The 27,613-nt window shown below is 37.5% G+C and overlaps 1 protein-coding gene across 5 annotated transcripts in view; it reads left to right on the top strand.

The window, feature by feature from the left end:
- Nucleotides 1-27,613, top strand: part of Tbck (TBC1 domain containing kinase) — a 143,150-nt gene that overhangs the window by 20,576 nt on the left and 94,961 nt on the right. For 3 of the 5 annotated variants that reach the window (XM_027395732.2, XM_027395731.2, XM_027395730.2), the window contains exons 4-15: nt 2,878-2,992; nt 3,946-4,019; nt 10,994-11,135; nt 13,959-14,019; nt 15,858-15,919; nt 17,002-17,063; nt 17,898-18,046; nt 19,975-20,116; nt 22,471-22,570; nt 23,420-23,469; nt 23,620-23,749; nt 26,883-26,981. In XM_027395732.2, coding sequence (XP_027251533.1) covers nt 2,878-2,992; nt 3,946-4,019; nt 10,994-11,135; nt 13,959-14,019; nt 15,858-15,919; nt 17,002-17,063; nt 17,898-18,046; nt 19,975-20,116; nt 22,471-22,570; nt 23,420-23,469; nt 23,620-23,749; nt 26,883-26,981 — 1,186 coding nt within the window. The remainder of the gene's footprint in view (nt 1-2,877; nt 2,993-3,945; nt 4,020-10,993; nt 11,136-13,958; nt 14,020-15,857; nt 15,920-17,001; nt 17,064-17,897; nt 18,047-19,974; nt 20,117-22,470; nt 22,571-23,419; nt 23,470-23,619; nt 23,750-26,882; nt 26,982-27,613) is intronic. The other 2 variants (XM_035452000.1, XM_035451999.1) reach the window with 1 other exon arrangement.

Here is a 27,613-nt window from a genome sequence, read left to right as displayed (position 1 = left end):
TTTTGATATGTACCCCTTCATTTTAACAGGAATGTGTTTTTGACATACAAATCTGATATCAATTTCTAAAAACACCCTATAGGAAGTAGAATGAGTCTTCTGTATTCAGCTGTTTAAAAGTTGGTTTAATGAAAACAATCACTGCAAAGCTTTGATTCCAATTCCATAAGAAATCGGTATTGAAATACTATGCAGCTGAGGACCTCTAGTGTCACTGCTGAATATGGCATTCATTTATGTTACTGTGAAGTGTGAGGAGGGGAGGGAGTGGCCAGAGAGAATAAGAGAAGCTAAAGTTAACCTATAGAACCAAGAAGAGCTTAAACTACATTTTTTGATTTAAAGGTATTTTCTTTTTTAACTTTTTAATTACAATATTTAAATCACTTTCCATTTTCCTTTCTTCCCTTCAGCCCTTCTTGTGTTCCCCATTTTCAAATTGAGAGCCTCTTTTTAAATTATTACTTTTACATATAAATATATGGACAAGTAATAAATACAACTGCTGTTTTTTTCTGTGTATGTGACTTCAGGGCTGACTGAAGATAATGCAGGGGCTGTGCTGTTGATAATGTTAGTTAGGGTTGAGTCTCCACAATCCATTGATCTTGATCTCTACATTGTATCCAGTTTTGGTGATGGGCTCCATTTGCTGTAGAGAAAAGTTTTTTTCATGAGGGGTGAGAGCTACTCCTATGTCTTGGTATGAGGATAACTTTTAGGGTGTGGTCTAGTAAAGTGGTGGATTCTCTTCTAGGATCTAGGACGAAACCAGGCCCAGGGAGTTGGCTAAGGTTTCAGTAGGAGACATTATTCTCCTCCTGTTGTGTGGTCCTTATGTCCACTTACACTGCTGTTGATTACCATCTAGACTCTCACGTTCACATATAACTTGCTGTGCTGGTCATTGTGATTCATGGGTGTCACAGCTGGTAGAACTGTTAGTTGTGCCCCTCCCTTGGCAGCTTACACAGTACTTTCTGGTACTATGAAAGCTAGATCCTGACAGGAAGGAGATTTTTGTGTTAGATCTAGTTTAAATGAATGTTCTAAGTGTGCTGTTTCTTCAGCAATACGGATTTACCTTCAACTACTGAGAGGTATTCAAGGAAAACTATAGCTTATATTGTTTGGGAGTTGGACTGCTCTCACCAGCACCATGGAAGGGTTCTTGTGCCTATGAGGGTTTGTGAGTCTGTGATTCTTGTGGGGGAGCATCATGAGCTGAAATGGCGGAAGAGAAGAGACTATTTCAGCTTCTTTATCTCTTGTTCTTTCTTGTTCTTTACTTTCAGAAAAAGGGTCAAGTTTCAGTAATCATTTTTCAAAAACAAATTATTCACTTTACTATTTTCAAGTACATTTTATTGAGGCTTAATTCTCATAGCATAGGATTTAGTCTAAGATGTTTGATAAACAATGTCTCATCAAGTATAAATGGAGCCATTCCAATGCCCTCAAGCTTTTTCTTTATGCTCCTTTGTGCTCCCAAAAGCCCATTGTAACCACTGATCTGTTAATCACTCTTTTTCCTATAACTTAGGTCTTTTCTAGTGTTTCCTCAATTCTTATCAGATTTAAGTTCTTTCAGTGCTTAAGGAGCACTGTTAGCATTTAACATAATAATAATTGATGTGTGTGTACCATCATCCATTATTGCTATTTGCTCTTCAATTTTCTTATGTTTCTTATTTAAAAATTCTTAGTGATTTTGAAGGCCTTTAATTCCAGCACTCAGGAGGCAGAGGCAGACAGATCTCTGTGAACTGGAGGCCAAACTGCTTTACAAAGTTCCAGGACAGCCAGGATAGTAACACACAGAAACTCTGTCTCAAAAAAAAAAAAATAATTTCACTTAATCGTTACTATTGCCTCAGTATCTGTAGCTCTTTGAAAGTTTACTTTTTGTGGTTGCTTCCAGATACTAATTTTTAAGAATAAAACATGGGTAGGAGAAACCTTCTAATAAAAAATATTGGTAGTTGGAAGGTTGAATTGAATGAGTTCTCTGTACTTTTCTGTACATACTAAAGAAACTCAGGGAAGAACAATGGAAGAAAGACAGGATAAATGGTAAAAGAGATGGGCATCTCTCTGGCTTAGAGAGGATAAGCCATGAATTAAAGTGAGGGTTTGATAAACATGAATCACTGGAAGTTGTTTTATGAGTTCATATGGAAATATGTAATGTTTATATAGTATATAAAATTTATTTTCATGGATTAGTTGTTTTGTTTTTATTTTGACAGAATTGGTGATTTTATTGATTTGATCCAGATATTTTAAATATTAGTGATAATTTGATAAAACACTGAGCCGGTCAGTAGCAAATGCATCTCTTTCTGCTATAAAAGTGTACAACCTCCAAATTAAAACCCTTCCCAGGGAAAAGTAAAGATGGTTTTTATTGTAGCCCAAACTGTAAGATTCTGTAGCATGTCAGTTTTGTTATAATCAGGATATCCAGAATATGTAGAAGTAAATATGTATGTATATGTGTATACATGTGTCACATATACATACATAAATATGTACACACACACACACACACACACACACACACACACACCCCACATACTTGTTTTTTTGAGATAGCATTTCTCTGTGTATCCCTGACTGTCCTGAAACTCAATTTGTAGACCACGCTGGCCGAAACTCAGAGAGACCTGCCTTCTTGTGACTCCCAAGTGCTGGAATTAAGGCTGTGCCACCACCTCCAAGCAAAGTAGATATTTTGAAGATGTGCATGTTCTACTTTCTCTCAATGGAAGAGGAGCAACAGCGCATTACTGAATGCTTTTATTATGTCTCAATTACTCCTTAAAACAGACTGTGTTTACCTTGTAATTGATCTCTGGCTGTTTGTTTTCTTTGTAGTTATACAAAGGTTTTGTGCATAGCATTTGAGGTACTTCAGGGCTTACAGTACTTGAACAAGCATGGCATAGTCCACCGGGCACTGTCTCCTCATAACATCCTGTTGGATCGAAAGGTAATTTTCAGCTAGTAACAGATATATTTATGTTGCTTGAGAATGAAAGCTACTGAAATCCTCCAATAATCAGCAGTACATTAAGTGAAATTATTATTATTATTATTATTATTATTATTATTATTATTATTATTATTATTGAGACAGAGTTTCTGTGTGTTGCTATCCTGGCTGTCCTGGACCTGGACCCTCAGTAAGAGCAACAAGTGTTTTTTAACACTGGGTCATCTCTAGACATTTTGATGCCTACAAGCATTTATATACATGTAATAAGTGTAAAGCATGCTAAACTTTGACAAATGATTCTGCCTAAAATTATAGTGTTTTATAAAATCTTAAATAGTAGCATTTTGTATGTATGTGACTGGAGAGATGGCTTGGTGGTTAAGAATACTTGCTGCTTGTCCACAGGACCTGAGTCCAGTTCACTCTACCTACATCAGGCAGCTACACTTCCAAGGAATCTGATGCCCCCTTCTGGTATCCCTTTATCTCTCAGTCCCTACCTGTTTCGGGGCCCTCCTGGCTGGCATACCCAGACCTCTACCCCAAACTTCTCCTACCCAGCATCTGGGCTGCCCTTCCCCCTGCTGCCCTTCCCTATAGAATTAAGATTTTTTTGGTAACCTGGTTGTCTTTTCTTCTCCTCTGGGCCTCCTGCCTGTCACATCATCTTCCCTCTCTCCCCTCTCCTTCCCATCCCCCACATGGTCCAACTCAGTCTGGTTATGTCCATTCTGGATTCACCCAGATGTCTCTGCCTCTGGCCATGCTCTCCTTTTTATCTACAATAAAGTTTCTCTTCCACCATACCTAGGACTAGTCATGTCGTTTCCTTTTTATTCTATTTTTTCTTTCAGTTATCATATTTATAAAACATATATTGATAATTTTCTTTGACAATTGTATTCAGACAATTGTATTCATAGTGATTTTCTCTTTTTTTATTTTAGGGTCATGTTAAACTGGCTAAATTTGGACTTTATCACATGACAGCTCATGGTGATGATGTTGATTTCCCAATAGGGTAAGGGTTGTTTTCCTCTATTTCGAATTCTATCTTAACCTTGATGAACTTTGATAATATATATTTGGTTAGTGATTTTTGACATGAAAACAGCTTTCTTTATTTAATACATCTTAATTTTCTATATACTTCATTGACAAGTAGACAATGGGTATTTTCCCAGCATCACAAAGACTCCTGAATTGATCTTTAATAGGACAGACAGAAACAGTCACAAATCACTGGCTGAGTTTACCTTATGATAGTCCTTAATTAATTGCATTTAATTAAGAATTAACTGACTTAAAGTAAGAAAGATGACCAGATTCTTAATGATAGTATGTGTTCATTTATAAACTGGAAAACATCATTTGTTGTACCTTCAATTTAATATTTTATGTTTATTTAGTACCTTGTTCTCTAAAATCGAATTATATTTTTAAATTCAAGTTGATTCATACTGGATGTAATGGTATAAATTCTATATAGGGAAGTATAGTAAACAGGTTTATGTATTTAATTGCTTCTGGTGTGAAATTCATATCTACATTGCCCTCCAAGAAATGAATGGAACTTTATTTCATCCTATATTTAAATACATGTTTCTGATAGAGATTGTTATCAGAATTATTGTGTGGTTCCTCTGAAACATTTCAAATGTTGTTATTATTTTCCTTAAGTTTATATTATTTTCAACAAAAGAAAGAAAAATAATTTCTGAATGTCCTTTGGCTCCTCCTTAACATTTTAGTGTATTTAGATGTCTCTCATTTTCTGTGATTGAATTTGTATATGTCTGATATTTTTGTGGCAGTCTGAGTAGACATTGGCTTTTTATCCCTAAAACTTAAGCTTATATGTTACAGTAGGGACTTTTCCTACATAATCTCAGAATATTGATGCAAGGTAGCATACCAAACTTATATAACCTAGAAATCTTAATCATATTTATTCACCTGCAGTGGCTGTTTTTAACAGCATTCATTTATATTTGTTCCTGGAGCTCTCAAAAATCAGTCCTACCACACTAGTACCAGGAGACATGATAGGCAGTTGTGGAGAAGATTTTTAAAGTAGAATATTGCTTAAATTTTTAGATGTTTTAAAATTTTCCCCTTTTCTAAAAACTGAAATTGTAGATTTCTTTTTTCCTTTTTTTTCCCCCTTGACTTTTCGAAACAGGGTCTGTCCTAGAACTCATTGTGTGGACCAAACTGGTCTCTAATTCACATAAATTCGCCTGCTTCTGCTTCCACAGTGCTGGGATAAAAGGTGTTCTACTATGCCTGGCCTGTAGGTTTCTAGTTTTGTTTTGTTTGGTCTGTTTGTACCATTGTCTGAAACTGGCCCAAAACTCACTGTGTAGTTCAGGCAATTGAGATTTAGTCAGTAATGAAACATTTATTAAGTACTTTCTGCTCTGCCTGTTATATGCACAAAGCTAATATGAATTCTTGACCTCAAGCAACTCATTCTTCAATGGGCAAATTTTCTGTACTGACAGCATTTTATTAAGATGTACAAATTCATAGTCTTAACATTTCACCTAAGTTCAATGGTAGAGCACAATTTATTCATAAAGATAAAAATGTTATAATAATAGTTAACAAGTTCTTTTGGAAGAAAACATCCTTTTTATTTTATTATAAGTTCTTGGTTAAGTTCAAGCTTCTTCCTGTGTGATCATTACCATTTGCCGTAAAGAGCTCTGGTAGACCTGACGACTATTACATCTGCATTTGTCTAAATCAATTTCTATGAAAGAAAACTAAAAACAACACAAAGATTACTTTAAGTTTCTGTCTTACATTTAAGATTACATTAGGTTCTGTTGATAAATAGAAGTAAGTTTTTAAGGCATACCTGCTTTTGTAGATGTGGGCTTGTGTTAACATTCAGCACAGCTTGCTTTGAAGTCTGAGTTTCAAAGGATCTTACTGGAAGGTATAAAGCACAAAGTGTGAAACATTAGCCAGGAAAAATAAAATAAGTGATCAAACAGTAAGGCCAGAAAGAGCCTTACATCAGAGGAGACTCGCAGTTGACTCCAGTGACAGATATTAAAGAACATAAGTGTTACCATCTGCTTCCAAATATTGGAAAGAATTAGAAATTGGGCATCATTTTGATTGGACAGTAGCTTAATGCCCTGTTAAAACTACAGATGATGAAAGCCACTTGCATTTACCTTACCAGCCACGTTCAAAGCAAAGTTCTGATAATTGTCCTTGAGTGTTAGAATGAGACACTTAAGAGTAAGCTGTTGAAATCTGATGCCTTCCATTAACGAGCCATTTTAAGGCTTTTTATGAAATTCTGTCTGGTTACAGGGGACCCATAATTTTTAGAACAGGGTCACTTATGTGCTCTGTCTAAAGTTTTTGGTGTACCAATTTAGTTATAGCTTTGCTTGGCCTTTTATTAACCATACTATGATTTTGAATTAATATGCTGGAAGTCAGGGATAAAAATGAATAATTTACCTTTTAGATATAGCATGGAGATGACAACCATGAAACTACAGCATTGGCTTTGTATCATGTGTTTTTATACAGCATATTTATCTATTAATATTTACAACAGTTTTGTGTGGTGGGTATTATCATTCCTTTCTACAGAAGAAAACTAGTCAGATTTGACTGAAATTAAAGTGCAGGCTTTGTTGGGGTTAAAGTTCAGGGGCAAAGCAATCACAGAGCATGAACAAGTCCATCTTTGGTGCTTCCAAACAAAAAGCATGGTTCAAAGAGTGGAACACAGATACTAGACCATTACATCTGGGGCTCTTTCATTAGACTTCAGCTACTTTCAGAGACTCCACACATTCACTTAGAAAAGCAGTATTATCATTGGAGAGTAAAATATCATCTACAAGTTTATGTATAAAGAGGAATAAATGAGTAATTTTAAAAGAATGTCATTCTGAAGAATAATTATTTAACAATTTAATAAACTAGTATGAGGAGAGGATGTCACATATATTTGCACATGTTTTGCCTACAGTTATTATATAAAATAATGTAAATGAATTGAAAAATCCAGATTATATGGTGATCTTGACTAAATTTGAGAAACACACACACAAACACACAAACACACACGATATTAATATAGAAAATGCCTACATGCTGTGCCTCATAATTCAATTCTTCATTCATAGTATTATTGGATACAGAGATATTTATAATGCTGAATTTTGGTTTTGCTTGGATATGGTACTTCCCCCTGGAATAAGAAGAATATAACTTAATTATTGTTTTTATAGAAACCCAGAGTTGACTTTGAACTTTTAAAATGATGTTGGATTTTTAAGAGGGTGAACTTTTAAAGAGCTTGAATTTTTTAATTTTTTATGTTTTTGAAATTATATGATTACATCATTTTCCCTTCCCTTTTCTTCCTTTCTTCATGCTCTGTGATTGCTTTGCCCCTGAACTTTAACCCCAACAAAGCCTGCACTTTAATTTCAGTCAAATCTGACTAGTTTTCTTCTTCTGTAGAAAGGAATGAGGGAGGGAGACAAACTCAAGAGGTCTGATCCCTAGACACAGAACTACAAACAACTAAGAAACATTGGACTCAAGAGAAAGAGTCTTGCCCAGAGAAGAGAGCACCAGTTCGTTATCCAATACTAAGTGCACTTCCCTGAGAATACCTACACACAAGTGTTTCAATGTTTTAAAGACTATGGAACTTTTCAAATTACAGTTTTATATTGCATTATTAACATGAGATCCTGGGGATATATAAGAAAGGAAAGGTTATAGTTTAATAATGATATTTTATGTGTCAATTTGATGAGGGGTCATTTGTACTGGTTAGATTTTTATCAACTTGACACAAGCTAGAGACATTTGAGAAAAAAGAGAACCTTAACTGAAGATTCCTCTATCAGATTGCCTATAGGCAAGCCTGTAGGTCTTAACAACTGGTGTCGGAAGGCCCAGCTCACATGGGTAGTACCACTCCTGAGCAGGTGGTCTTTGTTGTAATTTAAGAAAAGCAACATGAAACAAAGATGTCATGCAGCAGGGTTCAAGCAGAGGGTTTTTTTTGTTTTGTTTTGTTTTGTTTTTTGAGAAAGGGATCAGAAAAGGGAAAAGGGAAGGGGAGATACCAGCCTCTGGGGATAGGAGCAACAGGGGGGAGAGAGAAAAAAGAAAGGAAGCAGACAGAGAGGAAGAGAAGAAAAGAGAAAGCAGGATGGAAGATGGGTAGGGCCCTTTTTTCTCTCTCTCTTTTTTTTTTTTAAATTAGAAACAAGCTTGTTTTACATGTCAATCCCAGTTCCCTCTCCCTCCCCTCCTCCCCTGCACCCTACCAACCCCTTATCCCATCACCTTTCTGCTCCCCAGGGAGGATGAGATCTTCCATGGGGGATCTTCAAAGTCTGTCATATCATTCTGAGCAGGGCCTACATCATTCTGAGCAGGGCCTAGGCCCTCCCCCGTGTGTGTCTAGGCTGAGAGAGTATTCCTCTATGTGGAATGGGCTCCCAAAGTCCATTCTTTTGCTAGGGATAAATAATGATCTAATACCAGAGGCTCCATAGATTGAAGAAGCCTCCTCACAGACACCCACATTCATGAAGTCTTGATCAGTCCTATACTGGTTTCCCAGCTATAGTCTGGGGTCCATGAGCTCCCCCTTGTTCACGTCAGCTGTTTCTGTGGGTTTCACCAGCCTGGTCTGGACCCTTTTGCTCATCACTCCTCCCTCTCTGCAACTGGATTCCAGGAGTTCAGCTCAGTGTTTAGCAGTGGGTGTCTGCTTCTGCTTCCATCAGCTACTGGATGAAGGCTCTAGGATGGCATATAAGGTAGTCATCAATCTCACTATCAGTGAAGGGCACTTAAGGTAGCCTCTCAACCACTGCTTAGATTGTTAGTTGGGGTCAACCTTATAGATCTCTGGACATTTCCCTAGTGCCAGATTTCTCTTTAAACCTATAATGGCTCCCTCTATTATGGTATCTCTTGTCTTGCTCTCCTCTGTTCTTCCCCATGACTCAATCTTCCTGCTCACTCATGTCCTCCCCTCCCCTCCTCTTCTCCCCTTCTCTTTCTCCTAACTCCCTCTCCCCTCCCCCCATGCTCCCAATTTGCTGAGGAGATCTTTCCTCTTCTCCTGGGGACCATGTATCTCTCCCTTAGGTTCCTCCTTGTTTCCTAGCTTCTCTGAAGGTGTAGATTATAGGCTGGTAATTCTTTACTCTATGTCTAAAACCCATATATGAGTGAGTACATACCATGTTTGTCTTTTTGTGACTGGGTTACCTCATTCAGGATGGTTTCTTCTAACTCCATCTATTTGCCTGCATGTGGTACTCCATTGTGTAAGAGTACCACATTTTTTCCATCCATTCTTCAGATGAGGTGCATATAGGTTGCTTCCAGGTTCTGGCTCTTGCAAATAATGAACATGGTTGAACAGATGTCCTTGATGTATGAACGTGCATCTTTGGGTATATGCCTAAGAGTGGAATTGCTGGATCTTGTAGTAGACTGATTCCCATTTTCCTGAGGAACTGCCATACTGATTTCCAACGTGGCTGTACAAGTTGGCACTCCCACCTTCAGTGGAGGAGTGTTCCCTTTTCTCCACAACCTCTCCAGCATAAACTGTCATTGGTGTTTTTGATTTTAGCCATTCTGACAGGAGTAAGATGGTATCTCAGAGTTGTTTTGATTTGCATTTCCCTGATGGCTAAGGATGTTGAACAGTTTCTTATGTGTCTTTCAGCCATTTTAGATTCCTCTATTGAGAATTCTCTATTTACTTCTGTACCCCACTGGTTTTTGTTTTGTTTATTTTTTTGGTTTTTCGAGACAGAGTTTCTCTATGTAGCTTTGGAGCCTATCTTGGCACTCGCTTTGGAGACCAGGCTGGCCTCGAACTCACAGAGATCTGCCTGCCTCTGCCTCCCGAGTGCTGGTATTAAAGGCGTGCGCCACCAATGCCCAGCTGTACCCCACTTTTTAATTTGATTATTTGGTGTTTTGGTGGCTAACTTCTTGAGTTCTTTGTATATTTTGGAGATCAGCCCTCTGTCTGATGTGGGGTTGGTGAATATCTTTTCCCAGTCTGTGGGCTGCCGTTTTGTTTTGTTGACTGTGTCCTTTGCCTTACAGAAGCTTCTCAGTTTCAGGAAGTGCCTTTTATTAATTGTCAATCTCAGTGTCTGTGCTACTGGTGTTATGTTCAAGAAGCAGTCTCCTGTACCGATTTGTTCCAGGGTACTTCGCACTTTCTCTTCTAAGAGGTTCAGTGTGGCTGGGTTTATGCTGAGGTCTTTTTCCATTTGGACTTAAGTTTTGTGCATGGCGATAGATTTAAAAGGGAACAGAGTGAATATGCACAGGTTGTGCTCTTAGTGACTGCAGCTGAGCACATATCCTGTGAACCTCAAGGACAGGCCAGTACAGATACCTGAATACTAACAGTCTTGCTAAAGAAAAGCAAGCTGAGCAAGTCAGTAGGCCGCTTCACTCCCTGAACTCTACTTCAGTTCGTGCTTGAACTTCTTTCTTCTCTGACTTTCCTCATTGGTGGTGTTTAATGGTAAAATGGCATTTTCACTAGTGTTTTATCACAGCAACATCAAAGTAAGACACTGCTGAAAATAATACATATTCAAGGGTCAAATGATGAAACAGTTCATCATTAGAAGATGATCAGTGGCAGGATGAAGGAAAAGCTCTTGGAATCCTAGAGACTGTAATACAACATGATATAATTACAGTGAAGAGCAAGAAACTAAACTGATGTCCCGGAGAGATATGTTTTAAAAATTATTTAGGACTCCTGTATGTTCAGTTTCAATTCCTAGACATAAAGACCTGTCTTTCTGTAATTAGTTCAAGATTCTTTCTAGTAATTACTGTGGATTTAATTGTGTGGGATTTTTACATCTTATGTGCTAACTGTAAGAATGTGCTACTGTTTCTGTCACCATTGTCTCTCATCATAATTTGTTATTTTCACATGTGTTACAGCTATCCGTCATATCTGGCACCTGAGGTAATTGCACAAGGAATTTTCAAAACTACTGATCATGTGCCAAGTGAAAAACCATTGCCTTCTGGCCCCAAATCAGATGTATGGTCTCTTGGAATAATTTTATTTGAGCTTTGTGTGGTATGTATAAAGAAGTATTAAACTAATAAAAGATTTTGTGTGTTTATTGAAATTTGCCTTTTAGAGAGAAAGTTTATATAATGAAATACTTTTTTCTGTGCAAAATGATTAGATATAAATGGAAAAGGCTTATTTCTCAATTTGACTTGCTTTCTATTTGATCAGATAGATAGATAGATAGATAGATAGATAGATAGATAGATAGATAGCATGTATAAGTATATGTATGTGATGTACTATGTGTGCCTGGTGCCCACAGAGACCAGAAGGGTGCATTGAATCCTCCTAACCTGGAGTTACAGATGGTTGTAAGCTTCCATGGGTGCTAGGAACCAAACCAGGGTCCTCTGCAAGAGCATCAGTGCTTTAAACTGTTGATCTCTCCAGTTCTCCTTCCCAGATTCTTTTTTACATTTTTATCTTGGTATTTCTCAATATGTTTAGACTTTTACTAATTGTATAAAATAAGTAACTGGTTGCAGGCCTTTGAAGGAATCTTGCCCCTGGTACCCTCCACCCCTCCCCCCTGTATTGCTTCCTGACTGCCATAAGGTGACAGCATCCTCCTCTATTGCATGGTCCTGCTGCCATGATATTTTGTCTTACCTTAGGCCCAAAGCCTTGGAACAGTTCAAGCATGAACTGAAATCTCAGGAATAGTGAGCAAAACTTAAATCTTTTCGACTTCTGTATTGATGTCACAGATACTTTGTCATAGCACTGACATACTCGTAAAACACCCATCCGTTTTGTTTCTGCCATCTGAGGTAACTGGTTTATCCTTATTGCTGAGAATTAGTTTGACTTTTTTTTATTTTGTATATTTGAGATCTAATGAGATAGAAATAAGAAAATCTGCAAATCTGGGTTAAGTCTGGTGTTACACTTCATAGCTGTGTGATGTAATGTTAATGATGTTATTGTTAGTTTGTGTTTCATTTTGTTTTGTTTTTTAGAAAGGGTTTCACTGTAACCCAGGTTGGCTTCAAACATTTTTCATGACTGAAGCTGATCTTGAATTCCAAACACTTTTCCTTCTCTTCCAGGTGCTAGAGCTAGTTATATGCCAATACTCACAATTAAAATCCCAACCTTCATTCAGGAGAGATGTCTCAGTGGTTAAGAGCACAGGCTGCTCTTCCAGAGGTCCTGAGTCCAATTCCCAGAAACCACATGGTGGCTCACATTTTATTACAGATGGTTGTGAGCACACCCTTTCTGTTACTCATTGTGTTCTTACCCTGGCATTTAGGCATCTGGATTTGGGATGATTATAGGTCTGGGTGGTGATTTCTGTTTCTCTTTGTTGGGTGGTGTTTTGTTCCTTGGTTTCTGTTTCTTCTCTGTTCCTCTTGCTTAAATAGCCAAGGGTTCTAGTGACTGGTGAGTCTTCAGGTCTAGGTCTCCTCTGGGATTTAGGGGGCCTTGGGTCCCTTGATCTGGTCTGACCTCCAGTAAAGCCCGAGTCTTTTGTAGGGTACTTAGGGCCAGCCTGGCCTCTAGTAGAGCTTCTGGGGTGCATTTCCATCTCATGTGGACTGTACCTGGGTCTGTGGTGTCTGTTCTAACTTGTGTGGACTGTACCTGGGTCTGTGGTGTCTGTTCTAACTTGTGTGGACTGTCTGGGTCTGTGGTGTCTGTTCTAACTTGTGTGGACTGTCTGGGTCTGTGGTGTCTGTTCTAACTTGTGTGGACTGTCTGGGCCTGGGGATTCTGTGGGAGCTCAGGGAAGTGCAGGCTGTGGGAGGATAGTGAGGTGGGAAGGTCTGGGCAGCACTGTAGGTCTCAGGGGCTCGGAATCCAGGGTGTGGCTGCAGTCTAGCTGCCAGGCTTGTCACTCACAGCCCTCTGGTGAGGGCTGCACCAGAGCAGTGGGATTCCTTTTGGGGTTGAGGTCAGGGCCTGCAGTGGTGCTGATGCTGAGATAGGACAGGGCTGGCACAGGACAGGAGAACCACTCACTGGTTGTGGCTGGTGTGGTATGCTCCTTGGTGGTGGAAGTCCCCTAGGGTTGATGACAGTGCCCAGCAGGAAGATGGGAAGTAGCTGAGAAGGCTTGAGTCTGGGGAAGGGCTGTGAGGGGAGCACAGAATCCAGGAAAGGGTGCGGTTCAGCTGGCAGTTGGGTCACTCACTGGATCTGGCTGCTGTTGTCTGCTGTAATGTGTATCTTCAAACAGCCTGTAATATGGGCTGTTCTGGAGGCTGAGCTAGGAAGAACCACGTTTGAGGCCAGACTGAAAGACTGTCTTAAAATAGGAGTATGAAAGTGCTAGGGATGGAACATAGTGTTCATGCTGGTCTAGCAACTGTACTATCTAGCATACTTGAGGTCTGGGCTCAGTCCCCAGTCCCCAAAGCAGCAAAAACAACATAAAAACTCAGGTGCTATTGGAACACACAGAATGCCAATCTGAAGTTGCTTGAAAGGAAGAGGAACTGCTGTGGTTGGTTAACAATGCAAACAATAGATTACTTAAACATGATATATAAATAAGGATTCTGGGGGGTAAACTTCCAGGACCATCTCTGTTTTTTTACTAAAACAATACATTTGATAATGTGTGGTTCTCAAAAGTGATCAGTGCTTTGAGATACCATTTGTATCTAATGATAATTAGATGTAGATGGCTTACATAATAAATATTATACAACTCTTTTAAAAATGTTAACAGTAGCTCTTTGTGGTCAAGCTGAATCTAAATCAATAAAACTCTGGTGATAAATGTAAGGAAAATAAAATCATCTTTGGTTAGGGCACAAAAAGATGCCTGGGGAGAGAAAATTCTAAATATTAATAAGAATTTATTTTCCCATTACTTAGGGAAGAAAATTGTTTCAGAGCTTGGATATTTCTGAAAGACTAAAATTTTTACTTACTTTGGGTAAGTTTTGTGCATTTGATTCATTCAACTATAAACATAATCTGTAGAAACAGCTGTTATCTGCTTTGAAGTACTCTCCTAGAACAGTGAAATGTCTGTCTTCAGGTTGATGATGAGGTAAGCAGCACAAGGCATCATGAAAAGTGACTTTTAAAACGTGTAGCAGTTTTCTTTATTCATGGACGACATCTTAGTTTCATGATTTAGCCAAGTAAACTATCTTCTATAATCAAACTAATAGGATTTAAAACTGTACTTCCAACACAATATATAAATTTTGAGCTACCATTTTATGTGACTAGTTGTTTAGGAAGAATGTACATTTTTCTTTATAATTGGCTTATGTATATTGTGTTTGAAATTTATAGTAACAAATGAGTAATCCAATTTAGAGCAAAATAAATGTGTGGTAGTAAGAGAAAAACTGATAGACTATTTCATATAAAGCAATGACCCATCAACATTCCAGCAATAAAGTTTATAAATAATAAAACTTGTGGAAAGAGTTAAGTACTTAAAAGTAATGAATTTTAACTAAATTGCATAAAACTTTATCTCATTCATGGATTCTTTTGTTTGAAATGGTTTTGCTCTTTTACTCTTTTGGTTTGTGGGGCCAACCACCCAGCTCCCAAATAAATCACACACAGAATCTTATTATTAGTTATAAACACCCAGACTTCTCTTGTTTCTAGCCAGCTTTTCTTATCATAAATTAACTCATCTACCTCTGGGCTTTTATCTTTCTTTCTTTTGTATATTTTACTTTCCTTTTTACTCCATGGCTGGTTGGGTGGTTGGCCTCTGACCTCCTCCTCTCCTTACTCTCTCCTTGCTCCTCTCTTCTTCGTTTCTTCTCTTATTTATCCTCTCTGCCTGCTAGCCCTGCCTGTCCTGGCTCCTGCCTTGCTATTGGCTGTTCAGCTCTTTATTAGAACCATTAGGTGTTTTCTACAGGCAAAGAATCACAGCTTCACAGAGTTAAAAAAACACAACATAAACAAAAGTCACACACCTTAAAATAATATTCTACTACAGATTCTTTACAAAGAATAGATACTACAGCTGTCAAGGAATTTGGAGCATTTTTTAAGTTAAATTTATATCTCCAGATATAAATAATATTTATTTATTATTATCTAAAAATAGATAAATTTGTATCTCCAGAGATACAAAAGTGTGGGTGCATTCTTCTCATTCTTCAAATCTTCAAATAAATTATTCATGTCATCATGAAAAAACAAGCTCTTTTATCAGACTGTCTTTTGACCGCCAGCCTGCAAATAATGACCCAGAGACTTATTAATTATGAAAGCTTGGCCTTAGGCTTGTCACCAGATAGCTATCACTCAAGTTAACCTGATTCTATTAACCTAAGTTCTGCTACGTGGCTCAGTTACCTCCTCTTAGTATGGTACATCTGACTTGCTCTGTGTCTGCTGGTGAAATCTCCCAGTTTCTCTTGATCTACCTGGAACTCCCACCTATTCTTTTCTGCCTAGATATTGACCATTCAGCTTTTTATTACACAAAAACACATCTTCACACAGTGTACAAATATTCTACAATAAACAACAGTGCCTTTGAAAATTCTTCTATATCTTTAAGTTACTATATTTAGTACCTGTGCTTAACTAAATTGAGTAGGTAAGCCTCTATGGTTTTATCAAAACATGTAAGGAAAGTTAATTAAAAAAAAAAGTTTTAGTAACTTAAGCACCAAAACTACATTATGAGATTAGGAAATGCTTTATTGTAGTTTTGTTTTTTTTTTTTTTCCTGGTTGTTAGGATAGATTAAACAGCAGCGCATACTCATCTGGCTTTCCTTTTTCTTAGGCTGTGTGGATGACACTATAACAGTTCTGTCTGAGGAACACGGCTGTCTGGACATTATTAAGGTTCGTTGTGCATCTGTCTGTACTGTTCTAACAGACTGTCTGAGACTGGATCACTTTTAAAGAATAAAACTTACCATCTCACAGTTTTTGAGGTTGGAAATGTCAAGGTAAAGGTGTCCACAGGCTGGGTTTTGTGATGAGGCTAGGATACTGTCATCACAGAGCAGAGAAGCAAGCTGGCAGAGGGTGTGGTGGATGTGTGAAGTGTTTCTGATCAAAATTCCATTCCCAAGATGAGGGCCCTTGTGACTTAACCATCTTTCACAGGCCCACCTCCTTTATTGTTTATTTTTATATGTTCTTCAGAATTTCTTACAAGGTTTTGATCATATTCACCCCGATTCCTTTCCAAAACTCTTCTCAGATCAACCCCAATCTCTCTATCCCTTCAAATTAATGCCCCCTCTTTCATAGCCCATCAAGTCCAGTTGTGTGACCCATATACTCCTGGATGTGAGGTTGTCCACAAGAGCATGGGCTATCTACCAGGAGCCAAACCCTTACAAATAACCGACTCTCCCTTCACTAGGAACTATTAGCTGTCAACCTCTGTAAGTCTTTCCACAGTGGACATTGAACCTTGCAGAGGATTTATGACATATGGCTTACTCTGTGCACTTTAATAATTTTGAATGTCTGCCTAAACCACCACTTGCTGCACAAAGAAAGTTTTCTGATGCAGTCCGAGATTTACACTAATAAGAAATGAGAATTTAGAGGGCAATATGAAACTGTGTCTATTAGGCAGGATAATAGTAGCATGTTCACTCCAGCAGCCCATATCCTAATGTCATCTACCTGGCATTAAGTTTCAAGACCCAAATTTAGGAAGGGGCAAAGTCAAACCAGAGCAATCTGTTTATGAAAGTGTATTTTCACATCAGGATACAGTGACAAGCTATTCAAGCTGTACTTATTTCTCTGCAGATGCTGGCTTTTTTTTCCAAAGAGTAACAAATTACTATATATTTAAATAAAGTAAAAATAAAGATTTTTTTTAAAATTAAAGCTTAGGAGATTTAAATATTTTGGTAAAATATATTTCTAGAATTGACCATTTATTTTTTATCTTTATTTACCAGGAACTTCCTGAAAATGTGATAAATATTTTGAAGAAGTGCCTCACCTTCCATCCTTCTAAGAGGTGATTCCTTAAGACTTTAGGCTTATCCTGAATCCTTTTACTGTAGAGTTGATTTAGTATTTGGAATGAAACTGATAGGCTAAGGGATGATAGGTGCATGTGTTGTGTTTGGTAGGAGACCGATGGACTAGGGGATGAAAGATGCATATGTAACAGTACACAGTTGATACTAGTATTGTAAATGTGATTCATAGTTAATTTTTTGCTATAAAAGAAGTCAAATAATGTTCAGAAAGCTGGTATATACCAAAAAAAGTTTCCAGTTGATCTCCCTGCCTTAAAAGAAAATCAACTAACCAGGAATGTCAGTACTCTTAGCTCTAATGATATTTGAGCAGTAACAAAAGTTTGTTGCCATTAGGTGTTATACACTGATCTTGGAAGAATGTTAGGTTTGTAGTTACTGATAAAAATTGAGAAGGATTTCCTTGACATTTTGTTTTCATTTCATGGTGTCACTTTTAATTACCTAGGTATTCCTAAGCCTCCTGAGTATAATGCTAGAAAAGAATATATTCTAATTTGTCATTAGTAAAGGCACTTTATCAAGTCATGGTAGGGGCAAAGGATAGCATTACAAGCAGAATTTGGGGTGTTTATTAAATGATTTTTTTGTTAGAACATAAGGCACAAACAGCATAGCACATGTGAATTATTTAATTGCAAGAGCTAGACTGCTGATGGGAACTCCTTTGCTAGTCTCTGTGCTAAGGAATTCTCTAAGACTTTTAACTCCCCCATTGAAGGTCTGTTTTATTTTGTAGGTGTATTTTATTTTGTAGAAACTTGTGTGACTTTTATCCATGCTGAGTATTTTAAATTGTTTTTCTCAAGGCCAACTCCAGATGAATTAATGAAGGACCAGGTGTTCAGTGAAGTGTCACCTTTATACACCCCCTTTATCAAACCTGCCAGTCTGTTTTCATCTTCTCTGCGATGTGCTGACTTAACTTTGCCTGAGGATATTGATGACTTATGTAAAGGTAAAGATGAATAAAACATATGATAATATGAGCCTTGTTTCCAAAAGAAGCCCCTTAACCTGTTTACTTTTGAATTCATTAGTAATAGGTATTACATTAATGGGGTTTTGTGGATAATAGCAGGGAATTGAATTAAATGGTGATTCTTGTACTTTGGGGGGGGATGGTTTTTTTTTTCTCTTTGTTCTTTGGGGGCTCGACACCCAGCTCCCAAATAAATACATGGAGACTTATTCTTACTTATGACTTCCCAGCCTTAGCCTAGCTTATTTCTAGCCAGCTTTTCTTAAATTATCCCATCTACCATTTGCCTCTCGGCTTTTACCTTTCTTTATTCTATATACCCTTCTTTCCTTCTTGCTTCATGTCTGGCTGTGTTGCTGGGTGACTGGCCTCTGGTGTCCTCCTCACATCCTTTTTCTCCCTCTTCTTTTTCTCCTTTTATTTTCTCTGCCTGGAAGCCTCACCTATTTCTCTCTCCTGCCATTCAGGTGTTTTAGACAGGCACAGTAACACAGCTTCACAGAGTTAAACAAATGTAACATGAAAGAATCCAACACATCTTTGCATCATTAAACTAATATTCCACAGCATAAACAAAAGTAACACATCTTAAACTAATATTCCACAACAGACTCTGGAATATTCAAAATATAAGTCAAATTTTAGACTGTAAATTACTAATACTTCATATAATTTATTTTCAAATGATCTTAAAATTATATTATCAGTAGGAAGTCCATACCATCATATTCTGCCTTGAAACATGAAAAGGAACACTTTGTTGATATATGGGTTTTCCTGCCCATATTCCTTTCTTGCTGGAGAATATAAAAATTTCTGTACTGCACCTCTAACATGGGAAGTCAACTTTCCAAATTTTTCCTTTTCTAGCTTCTGTTTGTATAAGAATCAGGCTTGTAACTAAACTTGACTAATAGGATCAAAGTGGATGTCTGTTTCGAATGTGAGTTCTCTTAGAGGGAAAATGCTTTATTGACAAAAAAAAAAAAAGTACTACAATAGCATTTCTCCTTCTATTCTGAGTGTCAGAAGTACATCTAGAATTTTGTCAAGCTATGGCCCCTTGACTGTCCTTATGCATAAGCCACTTTTAGGAGGAATTCCACCTGTTACAAAGAAGAATCAAAAGCTGCTAGTGATGACCACTGCTGAGAGCTAAAGCAACGCTCAACTCCAGTTTTTCCTAGTCTTCCTGCTTCACTGTGGGCAGGAAGACTGTGTACAGCCCAGCACTGTCCAGAGGTGCAGCTCATTAAAATATGCAACCTGCTTGTTAGGACCACAGGATGCTTTCCTTCCTTCTTGCCACACCATGTCATAGGAGGTATTCCCTCCTCCCAGGTCACTTAGGCACTGACTGACTTCTGAGGACTAGCCATGTAAGGAAAAAAGGAGTCCTCTGACCTATTTCAAATTGTTCTGTTTTCTCTCCCATTGCCAGAAGCACAGGCCAGTTTTCTCTAATATTTCCTGTGAGGAACTGGTCAGGCTTCTAGTGATAAAACTCATAGAAATGCCAGTGTCCCCTTATGACTGCACCCCCTGGAATGTGAAACTCTGACTTGTCCACACTGAGCCTGCAGGACTTTTCAATTGTAGTTCAGCTTTTACCATTCCAGTTCTGGTTCCTGAGACTTTGTTCTGTTCTGTGGCTCCTTGCATTCCCCTGTCTGCTTCTCCAGTCTTGTGGGCAGGAGTTTGCCTGCATGCCACTGATTTCTCAAGATTCTTCAAAAACTCCTGATTTTCAGTCTCTTTGTTATATTGTTAGGTGGAGTAGCAACTTGCAAAGCCCTAACGTACAGAAGTCATAACCTTTGCTTATTAGAATGCCAGCCCTTATCGCTATAGGCAATTACTACAGGTGGAAACTGTAATGGTAATTTTAAACATTTTCCCATTAGAAGATACAGACAGTGATCACCTGGCAGAGAGATCTATTGAGGAGGTTTACTACCTGTGGTGTTTGGCTGGAGGTGACCTGGAGAAGGAGCTTACAAACAAGGAAATTATTCGATCCAAACCACCTATCTGCACACTTCCGAAGTAAGTAAAGAAAATTTCTGATAATAACAATTTAAATTTTTTGTTGAATTTTAATTTTTCTTTTATTTTACATTTTTAATTAATTTGAGTAGATGTCCTAATTAAGCAGTTAGAACTCTACACCTTGTTGGATGAGCTAGAATTTGTAATTGCAGAGATTCCATCAATATTTATTGTTTCTTATAAATATTGTTTTTAAGAAATAATTTTCTCACTGGGAGCCCATCCCACATGGAGGGTTACTCCCTGAGCAAACACAAGGGGTTTGGCCTAGGCCCTATCCCAAAGGATATGACAGACTTTGAAGACCTCCTACAAAAGGCCTCACCCTCCCTGGGGAGCAGATAGGGTATGAGATAGGTAGGGTATTAGTTGGTGTAGGGGGCAGGGGAGGAGGGGAAGGAGAGGGACCTGGGATTAACATATAAAATAATCTTCTTTCTAATTAAAATAATAAGAAAAGAAAAAAGAAATAATTTGCTTTGTTATCTATTTGAAAATCATGTAATATTAATAAAAAGTGTATATTATCAGTTAATTTCCAAATACGGATAACATCACTGTTCATGTAGAAACATCAGTGTGTATTTCTTGACCTTTCTGATTCCAGTCTCATACTCTAGGATAGATTTAACCATAGGTGTGTATCGGTTACTTTTCTATTGCTGTGATAAAATGCCATGATCAAAAACCAATCTGTAGAAAATGGGTTTATTTGGACTTACAGTTCCAGAGGGAGAGTCTCTAATGGCTGGAAGGAATGATAGCAGGAAACAAAGAGGCCACAGTCTCATTTGCACACAGGGACAAAGAGAGAAGGGGGAAAAAAAAACAAACCAGGAAGTAGCATAAGGCTATAAGACCTTAGAGCCCCCAGTGATGCACTTCTTCCAGTGCAGCTGCACCTCCTAAAGGTGCCCTAACCTTCCTAGGCAGCTCCACTGAGGTCCAGGGGTTCAAATATAGGAGCCTATGAGGGAAATTTCTCACTCAAACCACCATAAGAAGTAACAGTAGAAATTATCTGGTAATCACTTTTTACTAAACTTTTGGATTGTTTATTTAGATAAACCATTAGTTTTCTGCTTTCCCTGTTTTAAATTTTTCTTATTTTCCTTTTTATTTTTGTACTGGTTTTCAAAGCCAGGTCCTTGCACTTGGGGTGAGGCAAGTATTCTGTTACTAAACTTCATTATTAGCTTTCTGCCCTTTACAAGCAGTTTTTCTTAGACATTAATTTCTATTGTGCCACTCACCCATTGAGTTAAATATAAAATCAGAAATAAATTATAGAAAATTAAAAATGATTTGAATAATAGATTCTGAAAAGTAGGCTTTTGAAATTCTAAATCAAGTTCCAAGCATTTGTTGTTATTGCTCTGAGAGCCTGTCAACCAGTGTGCTTTTCTTCCTCCCCTTTTAGTTCACCTGCACAAATTTTCTCAGGCACACATTTAAATACTGTTAAGACAGTCATTTACTGCTGCACATGCCTGAAGACAGACTGCAAATCACACTTGTATCCTGCAGTGCTGTGTATGTATTCTAGTTTCATCTGTTCCTATGACAAATACCCTGAGCAAGAGCAGCTTAGAGGAGCCAAGGTTACTCTAGCTTGCAGTCACAGTGCTTCACTGAGGAAGTCAAGGCAGGAACTCAGGGAAGAAAGTTGAAGGTGCAGCATCACCTCTGACCAGAAAACTCACTCGACAGCCAAGACGTACAGAGGGAAGCATGAAAGATGCCATTTTCCAGCTGGCTTGAAGTCTAGCTTATATTCAGCTAGCTTTCTTGCACAGTTCATGGCTACCTGCCTAGTGATACCTCCCACACTGAGCTAGGCAATTCTGCATCAGTTAACAAAGTCTCCCACAGACATACCACATGCCAATCCTATCTAGGCAGTTTTTCAACGGGGGCTTTTAGATAACTCTAGACTGTATCAAAATGACAGTTAAAACTAACCAGCACAGCATATACCAGATTTATAACTAATCAACAGATATACATACATACATACTTACTTACTCCACCTTTGTTTGGAGAAACTTCAACTAGCAGTTACAGTTTTTGAAAACTTTGTCTTTTTAAGACAAGATCTCATGCTAGAACTAAACACACTATATACCTGTCTGTCTCCAAACTCCTGATGCCCCTGCTTCTACTTTCCAAGCACTGGGATCCAGGCTTGGATACCAACCATGTTGGGCTTTGTTTTCAAAATTAACTGTCTAGTCTGAATTTTATTTCTTCTTAGTAATGGGATTTGATAGGAAAATTTTATTTGTAGAAGAAATAAAATAGATTTTCTGTGATCATTATAACAACTCTTTCTTCCTTCTTTTAAATCTTAGTTTTCTCTTTGAAGATGGTGAAAGTTTTGGGCAAGATCGAGATAGAAGCTCACTCTTAGATGATACCACTGTGACATTGTCCTTATGCCAGCTAAGAAATGTAAGGATAAAAATTTACCAAATACACTTTATAGATTCTAAAACATTAAAACCTTAACAATAACACAAGACACTTTTGGTTCGTGCCTGATTTCCTGATACACAAGAGAACATCTGTAGTGATTAGAACTGTGAGAGAATGTGTCTGTGTGGCTTCAGCCATCACACACACTGTCTGATTGATCACAACAGTGTTGATCTCTCCATCAGCATCAGCTAAGTCTTCCTATTCCTCCATTTGATAATTCACAGTAATTCTAGTTGATCAGATTCTGATGTTTTAAAATGCATAATATTACACAGTCCCCTGATTATAGTACAACTGTGAGGTTCAGCTATTCTCGTACTGGATCTGTACATTAGAACCTCATGTGTTTCCTCAGTATTTCTGATGAGTTCTCATTTAAGAACTTTAAAAAGTATATTTCAGATATCATGACTGCACTGCCTATAATTCATGCAAATATCTTTACTGAATATATGGGAAAGCAACCTCTTTTTAAATAATCTTTAATAAGTAAATACATTAAGTGCCTCTTTTTAATAATCATTTTAAAATATTTTACATATTTACATTTTATGTTAATGTTAGTAATTTGGTGTTGTATGTGAGGAAATGGTAGGAATGCCACCTGTAGAGGGGAAAAGGGAAGCTGTTGTTTGCGCTTAACCCTTGTCAGAAGTGTGGTGTGTTTGCATGTTCATGAAAGAAACTAATATTTAGATTCTATTTTTTACTTCTTTGGACTTTTGTGAATCCATAATTTTTACATTGCTATTCTTTTTAAGTAGATACTACTATTGCCACCAAATATAATGGTTTATAAATATTTCATTTTTAAATTCACAGAGATTAAAAGATGTTGGAGGAGAAGCATTTTATCCATTACTTGAAGATGAGTGAGTATATGTTGCTTTATTTGATTCTTTTTCCAATTTCTATTAGAGTAATAATAAGTTTGTAGATTTTAAATAGAACATTTAGGAAGTAGTGCTTTAATTTATTAGAATATTGTCTTGGTCAGTATTTTTATTTTTTGTTCTTTATAGCCAGTCGAATTTACCTCATTCAAACAGCAATAATGAATTATCTGCAGCTGCTACCCTGCCTTTAATCATCAGAGAGAGGGATACGGAATATCAACTAAACAGAATTGTTCTCTTCGACAGGCTACTGAAGGTAGGAATTGTAGCATTTCAAAAGTTAATGATAGTCTATGTGAGTTTTCTTTTAATGCTGTTAAGTTGTACATCTTTAAACTATGAGAAAAGAATTCTTATGATTTGTCTTCTAATTAACTTTAGTTTCTAGAATTGATAGGCATTTCAAAGATGACAATATGTGAAAGATCATCTTAGATAAAGAATTAACATAATTTTTAAATGAGGCACAAAAGTCTATAGGCAAAAGTACCAGTATTGATAGAGAGGAATAAAGTATAAAAAATAAATGCAATTAGGCAACAAATATACTTGACTTACCTTTACAAGAAATGACAATAGACAATTACAATGGGATATTCTTCCACATCATTAACAAGACTAGCATGGGCTTGTAAAGACTGAGCTTCTCTTTTTAGTGCAGATTGGAAACACTTTCCAAAGCAATTTTAAGGTGTTTATCGAGTACCTAAGACATGTACATATCCTGTGCGCCCTAACAATTATCTTCTAGCAGTCACTTCAAATTACAGATTTATAGAAGGACCAATGTGCTAGATATACAAGAAGTCACGGTAGCTTCTGCTTAGTGCACACCTTCTGCACCACAACAATTTTACACAGCTCTTGCATCCATTGCTTCTTTAATCATATAACACTAGAACCCTCATTTTCAGTCACTTACAATCTGCCCAGAGCACAAAACAGATAGAAATGATTATAACAGGGAGAATTAGCTCCTCTTTTAATCTCATTACTCCACTTCTGGAGATGGTTAGGGATCAATTCATCTGTTTATAAAACAAGGCCTAGTGGTTATTAATCTTATTAATGTATTAAAGGACACTTCAACTCTTGTCACCAATATATATTATAAAGTGTCCAGACTAGAAGATGATGACACTTGGTAATTTGAAACATTTTATGTTTCTTGCCTTGATGCTATTTTCCTTTTAATTATTATTTTTATTCATTATTGTATGTATATGATACATGTTATTTATTATGTGTGTATGATATATGTGTGAGCACCTGTATCAGAGTATGCATGTAGAAACCAATTTTGTGAATTCCGTTCTCTCCTTTTGCCTTTATATGAATCCCAGGCATCAAACTCAGGTCATCAGGCCAGTGCAGCAAGTGCCTTTAGCTACTAAGCATTTCTCTGACTCCCTTTTAGGCATATATGTCAGATGTATAAATGACATATATAGCTGTATGTATTTATGAGGTTCCATTGTGAAAAGTACAATTCTCAAGTCAAAATATACTTGCCTGTTTCTTAAAACATTAACATTTATTTGTGGCAAAATAGTTATCATTTTGTAACTTTATTGTAAGATACATTGTACTATTATTCTGTATAGATAGTCACTCTTCTGTGCAATAGAACACTGGTATTTACTTCATTGACCTAACTGTACACACTGAGCAACTTTTTCTGTCCTTCCTTCAACACTATCTTCTCCAGCTTCAAGTAGCTACATTGAACTTCTCTACTTTGAATTTGTAAGAAACTTTTCTAATTGTTTCTCTTTTCTAATTCACGTATGAGTGAAATCATATGTATTTGTCTTCTGTGCTTGACTTCTTTGATTTAACATAGTATCTTCCTGTTTTATTCATGCTCTTATAAATTATAGCACTTCATGTTTTAGAGCTGAATAATACTCCATTTACAACAGGTACCGCGTTTCCGCTATCTACTTATCATTGATGGACATAAGTTAATTCTATTTGTTGCATATTACGAATCATGGTAGTTCAATAAACATGTCAGTTCAGCTGTCTCCTGGACATTGTGATTCCATTTCATTTGAATTCATACTCAGAATTGTAATTTGTGGATCATAGTAAGTGTTACAAGTTGAATGTAAAGTGTCCTCACAGGCTTCTGTCTGTGAACACTTGGTCACTCTGTTTTAGGATGTTGTGGAACCTGTAAGAGAGGCAGCCTCCCTGAAGGGCACTAGCAGTAGCCTTGGAAGTTTATAGGACCTTGGAAGTCCTATAAGCTATAGGACAAACCTGTATTCTGGTTCTCACCTCTTGCTTCCTGTTGGCGCCAAGTAACAAGTAGCCTCTGTGCACTGAAACCACCACATGCCTTTCTTGCTGTGATGGACAACGTCATCCCAACCCATGGGCCAGACAAACCTCACTTCTCTTGGGTTGTCTCTGTGAGGCATTCTTTCAGTGACAAGGAAAGTAGCTAGTAATGGTCAGACAGGTCTATCTTTTAAGTTTTTGAGGTAATTTCATGCTGTTGAGTTCCTGTGTGTCTGTGTTATTTTCAAACTTTTTCTGCTGACTGATTTCTAGTTTTATTGTATTATGATTGATAAATATGCATGATATGATTTTACTTTTTTATTTACTTTCTTTATTGGTTTGTTGGGAGTTTCACATCAGGCACCCTAATTCTGCTCACCTCCTGGTCCCCCCATATCCTCCCCTCAACCCTGCAGCACCCCTCCCCACAAAAGAAAACAAAACAAAGTAAGCAAGCAAGCGAACAAAAAATTAAAAATGAAACAGAAAGCAACAACAAAACTTTGCTCCTTCTTTCCTGCCTCTCCATCACCTCATCATTCATCCCGGTGGTAATGGAGGCTTCATTAGTATGCATACCTTTTTGTCCTATCAGTTTTACAGAAAATGTTCATTGCAGTGAGGCACTGGTCTGGCTCAAGGCCTCTGGTTTCTGGCACACCATCATCACTGGATCCTCACCAGATATCCTCTGGGATATCCTGTGGCTGCCCCAAGTCTTGCAGATCATGAGGGTATTGTTCCACAGGACCAGTCCCTTAATGAACTCCAGCAGGGCCCAGATGGGGTGGATGTTAGGGTGGGCTAATTCAAGGCCTTTGTCACCTTAGAGGGCCTTAGGAACCATGCAAGATGAAATCAGAAGGCCATGCTGAGCCAGCCTCACCCTTTGCTGGCCCTGGAAAAGCTGGCCTTGCCTCTCACTGGATGCTACAGCAAGAGAGCTAGCCCTGACTCTCACAGGAGAACTGGTCCCTGCACTCAGGAGAGATGGCCCCACCCCTCACCAAAAGAGAGGGTGAACCGCTGACCCTGAAGGCTTGGACTTCCCAGATCAGCTGCCATCCAGGCCCTTTTTGACTATCTTTATCTTATCATAGGCTTATCCATATAAAAAAAATCAAATCTGGAAAGAAGCAAGAGTTGACATCCCTCCACTTATGAGGGGTTTAACCTGGGCTGCTCTTCTGGGAGTGGAGGTAAGAAAGCAAAAGATTATAAATTGGTAAGTAATGTATAAGAATATAAAATGTATAGTACTGCTGCTATAGGGATTCATATTCACCTTCCAAATGCTTGGGAAGCCATGGCAGCAGATTATGAGTTCAAGACCAGCATGGAATACATGGAGGAATCCAGTCTCAGAAAGAAAAACTATACTATCCATCTAATTTTATACTAATAGTAGGAAATTATATATTGAAATATTAATATCAGAATATTTGACAATTTTAAGTAAATAAATATGTGAAGCAAATAGAGTATAAAATATAATTATTGATATGCTTTAATGCTTTATTTATTAGTGACTATGGCAAATATCATTATTATTCTAATCAGGTTATTTAATGAATATTTGTTAGTTATAAGTGTGCCATCCTGCTTATGAAGTATGCCCCCTTTTGACTATAACTTCAATGTGTAAGTTATTCTAAATTGATAAGTCTTTTATTCCAATTGTGTCTTGTCAAAATCATGAATGTAATTTAGTGACTTTTAACATACCTGTTCCACTTAGACCAAGCTGCCAGCAAAATAGCTACTTTGTCTTCTACACCTGATCTGTGGTCATGAGGTGGAGGGACGTGTCACAGGGCTGCTCATGAAACAG

Source organism: Cricetulus griseus, assembly GCF_003668045.3.
Source record: "Cricetulus griseus strain 17A/GY chromosome 1 unlocalized genomic scaffold, alternate assembly CriGri-PICRH-1.0 chr1_0, whole genome shotgun sequence".
Lineage (NCBI taxonomy): Eukaryota > Metazoa > Chordata > Mammalia > Rodentia > Cricetidae > Cricetulus > Cricetulus griseus.
The sequence above is the reverse complement of the archived record's forward strand: the minus strand, read 5'-3'. Positions and strand labels throughout refer to the sequence as shown.